At 39.9% G+C, this 18,384-nt stretch overlaps 1 protein-coding gene across 1 annotated transcript in view; it reads left to right on the top strand.

Moving 5' to 3' along the window:
- The first annotated feature begins 275 nt into the window (after positions 1-275).
- LOC119841045 (neural-cadherin-like) overlaps positions 276-18,384 on the top strand; it is a 77,898-nt gene continuing 59,789 nt past the window's right edge. Inside the window, exons 1-6 of the mRNA XM_038367987.2 lie at positions 276-469; positions 856-1,081; positions 4,500-4,704; positions 6,243-6,354; positions 7,744-7,993; positions 14,731-14,873. Of these exons, the coding sequence (XP_038223915.1) occupies positions 343-469; positions 856-1,081; positions 4,500-4,704; positions 6,243-6,354; positions 7,744-7,993; positions 14,731-14,873 (1,063 nt within the window). The 5' untranslated portion in view covers positions 276-342. The remainder of the gene's footprint in view (positions 470-855; positions 1,082-4,499; positions 4,705-6,242; positions 6,355-7,743; positions 7,994-14,730; positions 14,874-18,384) is intronic.

The raw sequence follows: 18,384 nt of genomic DNA, 5'->3' as shown, positions 1-18,384 counted from the left end.
TTGACAGAATATAATGAACCTGATCCTGCAATTGACAGCATTTGGGCTGATTGTTGTGTCCTGATGGAGCCCATTGAAGTCAGTGTCTCTACTCACAGGTACAGGAGTCCATCTGCATGCTCTCAGTTGCAGATTGGGGCCTACAAAAGTAATTTTTTCTATTAAACTGGATCCCATAGGGACAATATTTAGGAATAATACTATATCCCAGCTATTTTCGTGCTTATAGTTAGTGTGCTAACTAATCCTTTGTTTGTCCGTTAACCATCAGGAAAGGAATGGTACTTGCTGCGTTTAGAACTTACTGTGTCAGATGTGAATGACAATGCACCTGAATGGGCCATGGATCCTTTCCCGTTCTTGGCCATGGTATCTCCTAGAGCTGCAGCAGGTACTAAAGTGTATAAGCTTCTTGCTGTGGATGGTGATGAAGGGGTCCATGGAGCTGTAGAATACTTTCTCTTAGAAGGTAAATTAAAAGGATATGTACATATGTATACGCGCGTACACACACACACACAGAATCACTACTGTGGCTTCTTCCTCTCCACCCCCATGTCCTGATAGAACTCATCCTGTGGATCTCCTGTAGCACAAAGTGAGCTTGAAGTACAGACTCACTGATAACCTCTCATCTACTGGAGGGACTCTCAAGAAACTCCAGCAATAGTTTAAAACTGTCCACCTTTAGCAGAGGGCTGTGGCAGAACTGCCCATCCCCAGCAATGAATTGGTTTCTCTGGGGTAGCCATGCATATTTTGCCATATGGCAGTTTCTAGTGAGAGTTTTTCTCCCAATTTTATTCCAGTAAAAATTTTCCTGACAACAGTCTCTGGGTTTATATTTCTACTTAGGTGGAGAAGACAGATTTGAGGTCGAGAAGGACAGTGGTTGGATTAAAACAACAGGTTTGCCACTAGTGAAGGACAGGGAATACCTAATGACTGTGTTAGCAGTGGATAAACTTGGTAATAAAGGGTCTCCTGCTTCTGTTTCTGTGATTGCGGGGCTTCGACCACCACAATTTACCAACATATCATATATTGCTTATGTTCCTGAAAACACGCTCCAGGGAAAATCGTAAGTACCAGTTAAAAGTCATACTAGTACCAGTTAATAGCAGGGGTTATAGCACAGACTACAGCTTAACCTTGATATCATCACCCAGAAGCCTTCACGTTATTTGCAGTTTGCAAACAGATATGATGAATGGCTATTAGTTATCCTGGAGAAAGGAGTATCTAAGATAGATATAGTTTGATTTGTTTTGTAGTCATCATTTTATGTGGAAAAGTAGTGGTGAAGAATGAGATGTTCATATTTGAAAAGGATGTTAGTAATAGTAGATAGGAGAAACTGGTTGTTCCTATTTTTAAAAATGACCTCAAAGACAAATTAGAAGCATTAACCAAGAAGGGAAAATATTCTTTATGTATTCTGCTAGTTCAGGATCTGTGTCGATGTTTGGAAAAGTGACAAGTTCCTCACATGAAAATCAGAAAAAGCAAAAGGCTGTGAATGCTGCTTTCCTTACTGGGCAAAAATGAAGATACCACAAAGCTTGGTCATTTGATTTTCCATTCTGTTGTCTTATCATGCCAGTGTACATATCACCAAAAATTCTGGCATCATAATTTGCGCAGGATAAAACAAACCTTTTACTGGACTAGCAAACTCAGTTTTATTTACTGGGACAAATTCTGCCTTCAGTTGCACCTATGCAACCTCACTGACTTGCTCTAATTTGTAGTGCAACGGTTTCCTTCTACAGCTAAACCATGAAGCCCTTTGATCTGAAAGCTCATGGTCTGTATTGTAATATGTTTGTTAATCTAGTCATATTATCTACTGTATTTTGTCGACTTTTTTCAGTACCAATATAGCTACAGACTTCCTGGATATAATAATTTAGGATGTATGAGATCAGATGATGCTGTGTGTTTGCTTTAAAAGTGTGATGGATATATATATCCTTTTGGTCCCTATGTTTTATGAATTGTGGAATCCTACCAGGTATTTAATCTCTGCCATCTTGGAGTCAGACAAGGCTAAATCTAAAAAATAATAAGATTCTTTGTAACTACTTTTTAATCAGCATTTCAAAACAATTTTCACACCTAAGGGTGGTTGTTAGCCAGCAAGTTTGTCAAGTTCCCCAGCAATATCCCAAGGAAATGAAATATTAATCTTGAGTGTAATCAGATTATAATATGACACTAGAGGCCATGACCATAAATAATGCCACCCAATGGAAGTGAATTATTATTCTACATTAACAGGAATTGCTAACAGAGATTGTTGTAGAACCCTACAGTACTAATATTAAAGTGGATCCATTAGTCAATGATTGGTTTAGCACAGGGATCGGCAACCTTTCGCACGTGGCCCGCCAGGGTAAGCCCCCTAGCGGGCTGGGTCAGTTTGTTTACTTGCTGCATCCGCAGGTTTGGCTGATCGCAGCTCCCACTGGCCGTGGTTCACTGTCCCAGGCCAATGGGGGCTGTGGGAAGTGGCGCAGGCTAAGAGATGTGCTGGCCGCCGCATCCCGCAGCCCCCATTGGCCTGGAGTGGCAAACTGCGGCCAAACTTGCGGACTCAGCAAGTAAACAGATTGGCCCGGGCCGCCAGGGGGCTTACTCTGGCAGGCGATGTGCCAAAAGTTGCTGATCCCTGGTCTAGCACAATGGGGTCCTGGTCCATGATTAGGGCTGCTAGGTGCTATAGTAATACAAATAATAAATAAAACAAACAAGATACGACCTATCACAACCTTTGGCAATATCTCAAAATTTCAACCACAATACCAGATCTTCTGAAAGAAGTCATTGCCAGCAGTATGCAAGTATTCAGGAAGAAAGTACTCATATAAACTGAGATGTACCAATCTCTGCAAATCCTCATGGGATGATTTCTGTGCTATGAATGGTACAAAAATCCAAACTGGAAAAGATTGCTTACAGAGAATGATTATGAAACTCATAAGGACCCACTTCTGAATGCCTGTATCTTAAAGGAACAGAAAACACTGTGCCTATGTTGTGTAGGCAAAAATTGGCAAATACACAAATAACTGGGCATGTAATTGCATTTGCACACCAACATTTGTTGTATATAAAAGCATTAAAGCTATTGCATGCTGAAACAGGAGCGCTGAAAACAAGTGGGTGTGCCTCGGCATTATCAAAAAGCATTTGTCCCAATCTAAGAGAGCAATTGCACTTTCTATAGGATTAGAACCAAACCACACCCACCACCTTAGTAACATATTTGCAATGGAATCATTAATAATTTATTGAAAGGTATAATGTTTTTATTCGCCATTTCATGCAAATCAAGGGCCTGATCCTGCTCTTCCTTGGAGTTTGGGGGAATCTTCTTTCACAAGGCTCTTAGCACCTTGCATGATCAGGCAACAAATGGCTGAAGGATGTATTTTCTATTTGAAATACTCAAAATGTTTCCTTTGTGATTTTTCTTCTTTTAAATTTTCATTAAATATCTACAAAGTTAAAGATACAAACCTCAACACAATCAGCACTGACAGCATGCACCAACAAAAGAGATCAAATTGGGAATAAATTTTTTTGAAAATATTGTAAGACAACATTACTTAGTTTTGCAGATCAAGAGGTTTTCAAAATACTAATAAAGTTCAGATCCACAGTTCTGGGTGTTTATTTTAAAGGAATTGAACTTCGAAGGTTCAATAAATATATTGGCCCCTATTTAAAAAAATTATATAGGCCACTAGTAGCTCACTATGAGTGAGTGAAGTAGTGTGCTATTTTGACTCTGTCCCTTTCCCAGTGAAGTCAGTACATGACCCCCATCGATTTTATTGGAAACATGAAACAGGATAGTAGATTTAAAGAATCTCACTTTTATCTTTTAAGGTCATTCATATGGCCTTATATCTTAAATATACAGTATTACTGACCTGCTTTTTCCTTTTGTAGCAGCTAGCTCTCCAAACATTAAGATCCTCTGATCAGGACAGGAAATTAACTGTTTCCTTATTAGGCTAAATCCTTTGGCTCTTGATTTAACTTTATTTCCCTGACTGAAAATCATTGCAACAGGTTGTCATGACAGACTAAGCAAATTCAGTTAAAACTAAAACAAAATCCTCTCTTTATAGCCTGGCTGGATTTTTAATCCTTAGTATACCATATTCCCAAGGTTCTAGCTTTTACCTGTTTTGCCTCAAGATAGCAGGTCTGAGGAGCATTTTATAAAAAAAGCATCCAGTCCTGTAGTCTTGAGATACAATCCTCATTTACTACAGTGAGTTTTGCTTGCATCAGGCATGCAGGACTGGGTTTGCAGTTTATTGCATTTTTGCCATATTCTGGTATTTCAGAAGTCTAATATTCAACATCACAATATTAGGAAAATAAATATAAGAGGTTATTTTTGTGGATAAGAACATCAGAGAGGAAAATGGTAATTTTGTGTTGATGTCTTTTCTCTTCGCTTTTTGCTTTTCATTTTGATCCAGATTTCTTACAGTCTCTGCTTTGTCATATCAAAACAATTCCCTGAGCTACAATTTGCTAACTAATCCTAGTGGCCTGTTCAGCATCCATCATGCAACAGGAGAGATCAGCTTGACTCGAAGTGTGGATTATGAGAGTGACCAGCACCAATACTTGCTTCAGATCGGAGCAACAGAAAGCCAAGAGCAGTTTAGCAGTGTAGCTGAGGTAACACCACATCCTTCTGCTTTGATCAGGACAGCCATGATTTTCCTGCACTTTATCCAGGTTCTTCCAGATTCTTCATAGCTTTAATTCCTATCCCCTCCTTTCTACCTCACATTCTGTCCCACTGTACTCCTAGTCTTTGTGTTGTGTCCTTGTTTCTGGTTGAGGCAAGAGCCCATTAATGCTGCTCCTGAAATGATCCATTCATGTAAGATGCTTCCTTCCTCTTCAGGAGCTGAGTTTACTGCCTCTCCACAATTCCCAGCCCTCGCCTGCTCAGAGGGGAAGAAATATCACCAGTCCAGAACTGATGCCAGTATCCTTGTTCTAAACTGGCGTACAGAGCATGGTGTATATTCTACAGCATTTTCATTTAAAAAGCAGAGAATATTAACACAGAATGATTTTTAGCTTAAAGAATGGGGGACAATCATATAAGAAATGAAGGAATGGTAATTTTTAATGCATATATTGTATCTAAAAGACATCAAGTCACAGTACACTTAAAAGCCTTTCTAAAGGTGAAAAAATCATTGAAATACAGACATAGCAGAAGTGTACATATATTATTTATTTATTAGAGACCAGGAACTTGTGCTAAGCACTGTACAGTCATGTAACAAAGACACATTCCCTGCCCCAAAGAGCTTACAATTTAAGTATAAGATGCGAGACAACGGGGACACAATAAAAAGACGGAAACACAAGGAAACGATGAGATGACATTGGCCAGCATGGTAAGCAGAGGTCTGAGCACACAGTCTGCTGATAACCTTTGCTGATTGTTTTATAGGCATCTCAGCAGAGAAGAGTTTTAAGATAGTATTTGAAAGAGGACAATGAGGTGGCTTTGTGAATACATAGGGTGTGATTCTAATTTTACTTACAATCTCTTTACACTGGTGTAGCTTCATTGGCTTCTGTGGAGTTACTCCTGATTTGCATTGGTCTAAGTTAGAGGAGACTTAAACCCATAATATTTGTCTTAGGGAAATGAAAACATTTTATAATACCATTAGGAGTCAGAATTTGACTTCTAGTCCATATTTTTATCTCCTGATTTACACCAGTGTCTTTGAGTTCAAAATCTGGTCTCAGCAAATTTATACTGGTAAAAGCGTAATATGCATGGCAGAAGAATTAATTGCTTTAGTATTTACAGTGGTAGAAATAATAAAAATGTATTCAAGATGCACTATTGAAAAAGAATGCTAAGAAAATGGAGAATCCATTGGACCTGTAATTAAATAGGAAAATAACAGTCAATGTCCATGAGGAAAAAATGGAAAAATCTTGCCATAGAAGAATTTTTGGATATGACAGTTGCCACTACTTAAGAATTTCTGTCTAACATAAAAACAGTTCTCAGCAGGAAATGAACAATCTAACAAAAATGGCTTTTCCTATGGGCTATAGCTTCTGAAATCCTCTAAGATGATTATTTTTGAAAAATCCTTGCAGCAGATATATCTATACCAGTGAAGACATTGCTCTGATCCACTTTGATACTACTTAATGCTCTCATCTCTTCCATTCAGGTTTTGGTTGTAATCACAGATGAGAATGATTGTGCCCCAGAATTCCAGCAGTCAATCTACAGCAAAGACAATGTTCCTGAAATAGTTCCCATGACAACTGTACTTCTGCAAGGTTAGCACTTTAAAATCTATTCACTACAAACAGTATGAGAATTGTTTTCTGCTGCTAATTAGAATTTTCCCTCTGAAGCACCAAGGTGTCAGTTCTAGGGGTGGGATGTGCAACAGCTTTGAGGAGGTACTTGGCACCTTGCAGAATTGGTTCACAAGCATAAACTCCTCTGCCCTGTGTACAGCTGAACGAAGCTGGGAGAGGGAGGAGAAAGGAAGGAAACAAATCTTTTCTGTAGGATTATGAAGTGGCAGTACAGATGCTGTGGCTGCTATTACATCCTCAGAGTTGCAGTATCCCAGCAGCTGCTGTGTCTCTGTTTCTGAAGGATGGAGATGGTCAGAAGTTGAGTCCATCAACCCATCTCTTCTGTGCACCTTTGAAACCATCCTGTGCACTGGGACAGAGGGAATCCTCATGGAACACAGCTCCATGGTGCACAGAGCCTCTGTGGGCTGTCCACATGCTGTATCCTCCCCATTCCATTCCACTGAACTACACCAGTTCTGCTGTATTCAGGGCCTTTTGTGTGTATGTATGTGTGTTTAGGTGAGTGAGGGGAGCAAAATTTTGCCAAATAACCAAATAACTCACTTTTAAATTATGCAGTTCTGTGTAATGCATGAAATGAAAAAAAATCATTATATGATTATATTATGTAAATTATATTAAATAAGGGCAGAGTCTGGAAGAAAAGCAGATTTACATCAAAATAAACAATTGCATACGTATTTAAGGCTATTCCTTCAGTTTTCCTATGATTTGAAAAAGTATACACAGGTTAAAATAGCAAATTATTAGACAATTGAAAACTCATCTCTTGAATGGGAAATGAAATTTATAATCTAGTAATGTGTTATTTTAGATTGTGCATTTAAGAACTATTTAATTTTATACATGAGAAGTCTAATTGAACTCTGTGCGACCACTCTTGTATATGAAGCTAATCATGTGTTTGCAGGAGGCAAGCCTGTTGGGGACAAAGTAAATTTGGGTGAGTGGTGCAAATCAGGTGAACATGAGAATATAAGTTCCCTCATAGGAAGAAGACTTTTGATAGTAGAGCGCTATTTAGCAGACAAAGGCATAACAATGGGTGGAAGTAGCTAAGCAATTGAATGCCTTACTTTGAAGGATTACTTGTAGATATAAATATTGAGCGCTGAAGTAAAAAATGTGCTTTTTTTACAACTTGTTTTCAAACCATAGTTAATCAGTATAAAATATGCTATATCCTATACTACTTAAAAAGTTATTTCAAGCATCACATTTTAAATTAAATGTTATTACTGTTATTTTATGCCATTCATTAATTTGTGTATTAAAGTTTTTATCATTTTAATCCTTAGATCTTAATCTAGGAATTGTCTTTTTCTTCTGTTTTAATAGTGACGGCCAGCGACTGTGATTCAGAAGAAAACGCTGAAATATTATATTACACTTTGAGTCCAGATTTTAGCATTTCTTCAAATGGTACTATCTTCCCAGCAACACAGTTGGACTATGAGCGGCCCAACCATCTTTATGAATTTATAATTATGGCTGTAGATAAAGGAGAAGAGCCAAAGACTGGGACAGCAACTGTTAGAATCCGTGTTTCAAACATGAATGATGAAGCACCCAAGTTTTCTCAGACCATGTAAATATATAAGACATTTTTAAAACTCTGAAAATATTGCTCTTTTCTTTTTACATTTTGACATCCATAAGTTATCACAGGAACTGAGACATGCTCAGAGGGCCAGCCCTTCACCTGGTTTAAATTGGCATAGCTTCATTGAAATTAGTGGACTTACACTAATTTACACTCCACAAGGATTTAGCTCAGAAATTTCATACTTCCAGTAAAATGAGTCCTTAAGTTTGGTTCCTAACCACAGAATTTAGAGATGATTTCAAAAGATTGTGGGAAACATTCTTCATTGATGAATCTGAACAGTCCGAGTTAGTCTTGAACCTTCTTCTGGTTCTTTCAGCATATATATCCTATCAGTTTAGAATTCCATAGGTTGATTTAAATTTAGACTTTCTCACTTAAACACACTTAGACTATACTCACCCTTACTTATCACCTCTGAATTTTGTAGTAAATCTAATCTGGTGTAATTCACACATCATTTCCAGAAGAGACAAGTGAAGCAAGAAAAGGAATGAAGAATAGCATTTAAAGCATGTATGCTAAAGTAAGCTTCCCCTTACTTATATCTTCTTCCAGCTCCTCACCATATAAATCATACCAACATAGAATCTTGTACATTCACTCACACTTTGGCAAATCAGAGGAAGTAAGACTAATGGGGTCTGAGTCCAACTTATACATCCTTAAACATTTCTACAGAATTTGGTCCTGAGTCATCATTCTTCGTAGGATAGCTACTTCAAATGGTAGCAGCAAAAGTAGATTTTTTTAAAATGGAGATCAACCTGAAATGGTGCCTCATATCTAACATCTCCCTCCCTGAGTTTTTGTTTTTAATATTTGAATTCCTGCATCCAAATGCTCTTCAGGAGTCCTGATTTTGGGTCAGATCCAAAACTAGAAGAAGTCTTTTTTCTGGATGTGTCCCAATACGTCAGAAATCTCATGAGATAAGCTGCTGACAAAATTTCCATTAATATAAATGGGAACAAGAATGAGTCATTAATGTGTAGTGCAAAAAGTTCAAGCTTGTAAATTTTATAAAAATATATTTTATTTCCTAAAAATTCTTATTGGGAAGTTTTGCAGGACTTCATCATCAGTCTCAAAGTGAACAAGTATTACGTCTGTGTAGGCTCCAATCACTGCTCTATCTGAAAGAATTCTTTACTCTACACATGCTAGATAACTTACATTTGTAACATACATTATGTTAGTGGGAGAAAACGTATCAACTAGAAGTGAGAACTCACATTATTATAGGGAAGGTGTTGGAGACTATTCCTATCCCTGCTCCCCCCTTCCTGCCCTGCACAAGTGCTGTCCAGAATCCTAATGGATACCACAATCCTTACTCCATGCTGGAGCTTGCGTGAGTACTAATTATCTGAAAGGTGGAGGGTGGGTCAGAGCTGGCCAGAGTTGGTCAGAGCTGGCTGTGTAGAGAGATAGCAGGACGGGATATCCTTTCCAAGAGCGGTGGAGCTACTGCTTCAGACTGAGTACTCCAGGAGACCACAGTAAAATCAGAAATGCTTGGAGTCTAGGCAGCAACTCTGTCCCTCCACATCCCAGCACATCCAGAGTGCACAGCAGAATCTTGCCCTTAATTACTCTGTTTAGGCTTTGGAGATAGTGCTGCAAAATGTTGACTATTTTACTGAATTGTTAAAACAAAATGTTTAGTAGATGACAGAGTCCTAACTGACTCCTGCAATATAAAGAAATCACAAGATAAATGTCAATAATAAATAAATGGAAGGCACTTAATCTCACCCAATCCCATCTCCCATCAACACAGAGAGCATTTTCCAGGCTTCAGTAAGCACAGTCCTCTTCAAACCTTGAGTCTTAAAGTGTCTGAATCTGTGTCAAAAGCACTGTGAGCTTACATGCAAATTACAGACTCTGCAGTGGAATTCCCAGTTTACCACTGTCAAATTCTGATTTTTATGCATCATCTTAAAAGTAAAAGTTGCTCAGAGCAAAGATCAGGAAGGGATTTTGTGGTGCCAAACTTGTGGTTTGTCTGAACACAACATCAAGACTTCTTGACAGCCCTTATAATACCTAAAGGTAATATGTGTCTTCACAATTTCCTACCTTCCTTCCTTCTAGTGAGCCAGCAGCTGAGGGGGAACTAAACATCCCTCAGATAGTTTTGGCATGAAAAGAGCTGACCTTTGTAACACAAAATTCTTAGTGGTGCTCTGCATGTCCAAATAGGGCTAATCCAGAATCTAAAGACTGTGGTTCTTCAGAACATGCTCCCCCCTTTTTTTTTAAATATTCCAGGCTATTAAATGGATGTTGTCAAGGCTGATAGGCACACTAATCCATTATCCTCTTATTTCTTGTATCTTTTTGCAGTGTATGAATAATTGTTTAATCTTGTGTGGTTATTTCTTTAAAAACAAATGCTTCCTTGTAGTACCCTTTTTTGTTAGAAAATGAGTGCCAGCACTCATTATGTTGTGAACAGCTCTTTGTCAAACCAGAGCATATGTGTAGCAAAAGAAAAGCAGGCTTCCTGTTTGAGTTTACCAAGAGGATATTGTAAAAAATGAGCATTATTTTTAATTATGAAAAATGCTTTTATAGGGGGTTATTATTTTACATCTGCAGTCTGTGTAGCCATTGCATACATTTGGAGATGAACATAAAGAAAATTCTGCCGTCATGTGAATGCATGCAATTTTTACTTAACTCAGTGGGACTGTATGGGTGCAACTGAGGACAGAAGTTGACCCAATGTTTCATGATCATTCCATGCTTTATAGACGCAGTCCAAAGACCTGAGTCTGAGGTGCTGAGCACTTTGCAGGTGTTGCTCAGTACTAAGAGGATAAGTCTCCAAATTCCTTAGCTTCCTTCCAAAAGCTGTTCTTTTGTTCTCTATCTACATTCCAGGTGAAAGCATTCATTTTGGTTTATCTTGCCCTTGCTGATGCCTTCCTGAATCTAAGGATGAACTTCAAGCAGGTCTTATTTGAAGTTTGCTCTGTTACATAGATTCATCGTGATCATCTATAACTTAGTGCCCCTAAAGACCCCAATCTGCAGTTAATTTTATGCTCAATCATGGACCAATGCAGAGATACAAATCAAGATGATGATGTTGTCTTTTTGTGCTTTGTTTAAATAGATTTACAGTCCAGTATAAACTCATAATTCTTAGCCTGGAGCTCTCTCTCTTTCCCCATAATTATCCTATTCCTTGATTATGAGTTGCTTGAGGCTACCACTCTGTATCATTTTGTCAGTTTTCTCCTTCTGCTTCTTAAGAGACCTTTCCTGATGATTTGAACTCTTCTGCTCCTATATTTAATGCTTAAAGTTGTCAGAGTTACAGTTCATTTGATTTTCTGATGAAGAGCTAAGACAGTGTCCCTGGGGTTTTGAATAGCTGAGCTAAACCAGAATAATTTAGTTCCCTTATTGGGTTGCATATTAAATGCTAAACCCCCCCCCCAACCTTATGTTAATGCACCAATGAATACATAGAAGTCAAAAAGAAAAGGAGTACTTGTGGCACCTTAGAGACTAACAAATTTATTTGAGCATAAGCTTTCGTGAGCTACAGCTCACTTCATCGGATGCTTTTGTGGAAAATACAGAGTGGAGATTTATATACACATACAGAGAACATAAAACAATGGGTTTTATCATACACACCGTAAGGAGAGGTTTCAGAGTAGCAGCCGTGTTAGTCTGTATTCGCAAAAAGAAAAGGAGTACTTGTGGCACCTTAGAGACTAACAAATTTATTAGAGCATAAGCTTTCGTGAGCTACAGCTCACTTCATCTGATGAAGTGAGCTGTAGCTCACGAAAGCTTATGCTCTAATAAATTTGTTAGTCTCTAAGGTGCCACAGGTACTTTAAGGAGAGTGATCACTTAAGATGAACCATCACCAGCAGCAGGGGGGGGAAAGCAGAAAAACCTTTCATGGTGACAAGCAAGGTAGGCTATTTCCAGCAGTTAACAAGAACATCTGAGGAACAGTGGGGGGTGGGGTGCGGGGGGGGGAGAAATAACATGGGGAAATAGTTTTACTTTGTGTAATGACTCATCTATTCCCAGTCTCTATTCAAGCCTAAGTTAATTGTATCCAGTTTGCAAATTAATTCCAATTCAGCAGTCTCTCGTTGGAGTCTGTTTTTGAAGTTTTTTTGTTGAAGGATAGCCACCCTCAGGTCTGTAATTGAGTGACCGGAGAGACTGAAGTGTTCTCCAATTGGTTTTTGAATGTTATAATTCTTGACGTCTGATTTGTGTCCATTTATTCTTTTACGTAGAGACTGTCCAGTTTGACCAATGTACATGGCAGAGGGTCATTGCTGGCACATGATGGCATATATCACATTGGTAGATGTGCAGGTGAACGAGGCTCTGATAGTGTGGCTGATGTGATTAGGCCCTATGATGGTGTCCCCTGAATAGATATGTGGACAGAGTTGGCAACGGGCTTTGTTGCAAGGATAGGTTCCTGGGTTAGTGGTTCTGTTGTGTGGTGTGTGGTTGCTGGTGAGTATTTGCTTCAGACTGGGAGGCTGTCTGTAAGCAAGGACTGGCCTGTCTCCCAAGATCTGTGAGAGTGATGGGTCATCCTTCAGGATAGGTTGTAGATCCTTGATGATGCGTTGGAGAGGTTTTAGTTGGGGGCTGAAGGTGATGGCTAGTGGCGTTCTGTTTTTTTCTTTGTTGGGCCTGTCCTGTAGTAGGTGACTTCTGGGTACTCTTCTGGCTCTGTCAATCTGTTTCTTCACTTCAGCAGGTGGGTATTGTATTTGTAGGAATGCATGATAGAGATCTTGTAGGTGTTTGTCTCTGTCTGAGGGGTTGGAGCAAATGCGGTTATATCGTAGAGCTTGGCTATAGACAATGGATCATGTGGTGTGATCTGGATGAAAGCTAGAGGCATGTAGGTAGGAATAGCGGTCAGTAGGTTTCTGATATAGGGTGGTGTTTTTGTGACCATCGCTTATTAGCACCGTAGTGTCCAGGAAGTGGATCTCTTGTGTGGACTGGTCCAGGCTGAGGTTGATGGTGGGATGGAAATTGTTGAAATCCTGGTGGAATTCCTCAAGGGCTTCTTTTCCATGGGTCCAGATGATGAAGATGTCATCAATGTAGCGCAAGTAGAGTAGGGGCATTAGGGGACGAGAGCTAAGGAAGCGTTGTTCTAAGTCAGCCATAAAAATGTTGGCATACTGTGGAGCCATGCGGGTACCCATCGCAGTGCCACTGATTTGAAAGTATACATTGTCCCCAAATGTGAAATAGTTATGGGTGAGGATTACAGACCTGAGCGTGGCTATCCTTCAACAAAAAAACTTCAAAAACAGACTCCAACGAGAGACTGCTGAATTGGAATTAATTTGCAAACTGGATACAATTAACTTAGGCTTGAATAGAGACTAGGAATGGATGAGTCATTATACAAAGTAAAACTATTTCCCCATGTTATTTCTCCCCCCCACCCCACCCCCCACTGTTCCTCAGATGTTCTTGTTAACTGCTGGAAATAGCCTACCTTGCTTGTCACCATGAAAGGTTTTCCTCCTTCCCCCCCTGCTGCTGGTGATGGCTCATCTTAAGTGATCACTCTCCTTACAGTGTATATGATAAAACCCATTGTTTCATGTTCTCTGTATGTGTATATAAATCTCCCCTCTGTATTTTCCACCAAATGCATCCAATGAAGTGAGCTGGAGCTCACGAAAGCTTATGCTCAAATAAATTTATTAGTCTCTAAGGTGCCACAAGTACTCCTTTTCTTTTTGCGAATACAGACTAACACAGCTGCTACTCTGAAGCCTGACATAGAAGTCAGTAAATGTAAAATGTAAGGGAAGTTTTGTCTTGAATTCAGGCTCTTTGTCTAGGAATATATATGGCCCTCATTGCCATGGTTTCTGAGTGTGGTTGATTTCATCTTGCAAGTCTGGCCATGTTGGGACTGATTCTGATCTCAGTGAACGGAGTGAAGTTAGTCTGGGTTTACACCAGTGTACTTTTCGTTTACCCATATTTTAGGGGCTGGGGGGTTGTTGGTTTTTTCTTTTCTTTTTGGTTTTTGTATTTTGAACAAAAATCCTAGTGTACTCTAAACCGAGTGAGAGCTCGGATGGGAAAAACTGGTGATAATTTCACCAAGTGGAAGTTGAGGGATGACCCCAAATGTGAATGTGAAGAGCTAGACAAACACTTGGACATAGCCTGATACAGTTCCCTCTGTCAATATCTTGCACTCCTGAGGAGCTATTTGAGATAAGTGATGACACCAGGTCTTGGTTGCGGTTTTGGAGTGATAAACTATGATGATGACCCCTGTACCCTGGTCCTATGTATAATGTGTAATACATTATATCTTGACATTCATATGTCCATTCTCCGTTTTTTTCTGTGTGGGTGTAGATAAAATGGTGAAACCCACATTTCACCCAAATCCTTGTGGAAGGTAAACTTTCTTTTCCCTAGAAGTTTGCAAGGGAAATCCACTAAAGGGAAAAGCAGAAAGAGTCTGTTGATTGATTGATTTGACGTCTAACTTTTATTGATTCACTGGTTAACAAGGTAGAATATCTCATCAGCTTAATTGCATTATTCATTAAACTATAAACTTCTACCTTACATTTAAACAGTCAACAAATGCTGCTCTTAAATATACATTCAGTTGTACATTTATTTTTTCATCATATATTGTAATTTCTCTTTACAATTCTTTTTAACAGCTACAGGAGTTTTGTTTCTGAAGATGCAGGCCCAAATACATTGATTGCTACAGTCAGTGCTATAGACCCTGATGGTGATGGTGTGACTTATGACATTGTAGCAGGGAATCAAAAGGGAAACTTTGTTATTGACTCTCAGAAAGGTAACGATAAATTTGCCATTGCTATTCTGTCTGCTGTATTGAAAGTTTTCAGTTTATTTTCAAACACCAGCATGTTGAATTCAGTCTCTAATAGCTAGCAACTGTAAAAATTATTTGGTGGGATATCCTGCTTTTGTTGAGCTGCTACAATACCAATAAGAGTATGCGGTAAAAAATAATCTAACTCTTCCTTTACAATCCATCCTTCCTTCCTTAACTCGGGTTTAATGTATATCATTTTCCTAACAACTTTATAACATGCCTGGCTGTTTGTTCACTGCATTGTCTGTTTGAATCAGTCAACAGAGAGAGAATAGTTACCCAATCAGCAAACATATGCTGTGTTTCAGTTCCATAGTTATCAAAGCATTCAGCCAAGGAACTGGAAAACATGCTATCTAGGAAATGAATTACTTATGTTCCTAAAAATTATATTCCAAAAATTGATGTGGGATTTGAATTGCCATGAAGAGCTTTGTGCCATGTGCACTGTTTCGATCTGATATGGAATATATGAATGGCTGTTTTCTTGTCAAAAAGACAAAATGATGTCAGAAAGTGTAACCTGTATACTGTGATGTACAAAGATATTGCTCTGTACTGTCTGATTTAGCATATGCTGGTACAGATGCATACTGTGCATGTTAAGACCTCATCGTACAGTCCTGAAGTAGGCAAAAATCCTGTTGACTTGTTGGAATGGGCCAAATGAAGGACTGAATAAGGACTGCAGGGTCTGTGGTTTTGCATTATTGAGGACAGCATTTTATTGAAATGAATAGTACCATATCCAGTACTTATAATGCTAACATAGCCTTAAGTCCTCCTTGTACTGACACTGTCCATTCTCTTGTTTATGCCCAGAGAAGAAAAGGTCACAAGGAGTCTCCCTGCCACTTGTGCATCCAATGAGGGACCAGGCACAGTGTGGTAGTCCTTGTGCTCCCTTAAGTGAAATTCACCTCTTGAAGAGAGCCAGGGTACATGTTTTATTAGCAAAGAAAGAAGCTGAATGAAGGTTAAATTGAACAAGTAGAACTTTATTAAACCCTGTTCACTGCTCTGTCCATGTGGCTGCATTGCTTCTAGTCCAATTCCTTGCATTCCCTGTTTTCCTGGTGTTCCCTTGATAAAAGTCACTGCAGGAAACATGGGCCCTCTGACTCCATTTCCACTGATCATGCTACATCTTCCCTGTTTTATAAACATTTTATATAAACATTAAAAACATAGCTGGTGCCCAGAGCTCCACCCATGTTCTTTCGGACAGAGGTTGCTAACACATATCTGAGTTGAAGTCTCCTCTTTACCACAGATTCAGATGGTTTCATAGTCTTCCAAATAGTTTGGTCTCCTCAACATGTCACCATATCGGGAGTGACCTATCTCTGTCTCACTGACTCCAAGTCTGGCAAACTATCTGTCTTTGCAGTCTCCTCCTTTCCGGTGGTTTTCTGTCTCTCTGTTCTGTGATGATCGCTGTATCTCTGTAGGCTCTCTCTGGGCTGCTGGCTCATAAGTGCTTCCTGTTCCTTTGAATATATAGATTCTAAGGCCAGAAGGGAACGTGATCATACAGCACAGGCCATAGAACTCCCCCAAAATAATTCCTACTTCTTTTAGAAAAACATCCAATCTTGATTTAAAAATTGTCAGTGGTGAAGAATCCACAACCACCCAAGATAAATTGTTCCACTGGGTAATTACTCTCACTGTTAAAAATGTATGCCTTATTTCCAGTCTGAATTTATCTATCTTCAACTTCTGGTCATTGGATTGTGTTTTACCTTTCTCTGCTAGATTGAAGAGCTCATTATTAAATATTTGTCCCCTGTGTAGATGTTTATAGACTGTTATCAAGTCACCCCTTAATCTTCTCTTTGTTAAGCTAAATAGCTTGAGCTCCTCTAGTCTGTCACTTGTCTCTCTTCTGAAGTCACCTCACATGATGTGAATCCCACTGCACCCCTTGCAGGTCCTTTAGCCCATTCCTTCTGGTGTCTTTAGGTGGATCCCCACAGGAGTGCCTGTCTCCAGGGCTGGTAAGTTCTTAGCTGACCTGTTGTACTCTAGTGCCTGCTTTTTCTGATTGTTGGCCATTTCCTCTCAGTGTTATCTCTATACTTCAGGCTGGAACAGATCTCCTTTCACTGGTACCAGGGCTGCGGGGGGGGGGAAGGGCAAGTGGGGCAATTTGCCCTGGGCCCCGCAGGGGTCCCCATGAGAGTTTTCAGGGGGCCCCAGGAGAGTTTTCAGGGTTCCCCAGGAGAATTTTTGGTGGCACTTCGGCGGTGGGTCCTTCAGTGCCGCTGAAGGCACCCGGAGTGAAGGACCAACCCCCAAAGACCCACCACCGCTTCTTCCGCTCTGGGTCTTCGGCAGCAATTTGGCGGCGGGAGTCCTTCCGCTCCATGTCTTTGGCGAAGTGCCCCGAAGACCCGGTGCGGAAGGACGCCAGCCGCTGAAGACCCCCTGAATCCTCTGGGCAGCCCTGACTGGTAGTAGAGTTTTGTCCTTCTCCCCATCATTGCCTGTGCTGGACTGTTTTGGCACCTCTGTGGTGGGGTATTCCTGTGTACCAGAATGCTGAGGATCTGAATCACAAGGCACAGTCTTGTGTAACAGTCTCTTAGCTGTTTTCATAGCTGATTCCACCTTGGCTGGGGTGGAGGTGTAGTGCTTCAACTCCCATTTGCTTGCAAATTCCTTGAATTTTTCTGAGGCAAATTGGGGTCTGTTGTCAGGGGATACAGTGTCCAGAATGTGATATCTCACAAAGCAGGCCTTCAGTTTGCCAATCATCACCTTACTTTTTGTATCAGGAAAGGCATTGACCTCCCAAAAATTTGAATAGCAGTCCATAGTAACCAAGTATTGCTTTTCATTGAAGGTGAATAAGTCTGCTCCCCCATTTCCCCATTATTGGGTGGACAGCTCTCATATGACAAGCAGGTGTCATGCCCTACTATCAAGAAGTATAGTTGTCTATATGTTCCTGGCCAGTAAACACACTCTTGGGCCTGCTTAAGACATCTGTCAATGCCCAGGTGTGAGGTGTGTATTTTTTGTATGACATTATTACATAATGAGGAAGGGACAACAGCTCTCTGCCCTTGAAATATAATTCCACCCTGCACACTCATCTCATCTTCAATCTGAAAATGTGGTTCTGCTCCGACTGGTACTTGGCTTTTGTCTTCTGGCCTCCCTGTTAGTATCGCAGTCTTGACTGCCTGTTGTTGGATGTCCTTTTCTGTAGCCTCTTTGATTTCTATCATCTTTGCTGTTGAAACTGGGGAGGTAGTGCAGCATGTTAATGGTTTTAGTGTCCTAATTCCCCTCTCCCAACTCACTGATGCTGTGTATATATGCCTCAATGTCCGCTAACACCAGTAGTCATTCTGAACAGTATCTGATCTGTCTGGCAGTGGTGAAGTTGAATCAACATGTGCTGCAATCTCTCTGGAGCAATAAGAAGGGGCTTTGCTATGATTGTCTTTAGGGGAGTGTG

This window comes from Dermochelys coriacea, chromosome 12, assembly GCF_009764565.3.
Source record: "Dermochelys coriacea isolate rDerCor1 chromosome 12, rDerCor1.pri.v4, whole genome shotgun sequence".
NCBI lineage: Eukaryota > Metazoa > Chordata > Testudines > Dermochelyidae > Dermochelys > Dermochelys coriacea.
This window is presented reverse-complemented; position numbering and strand designations above follow the sequence as displayed.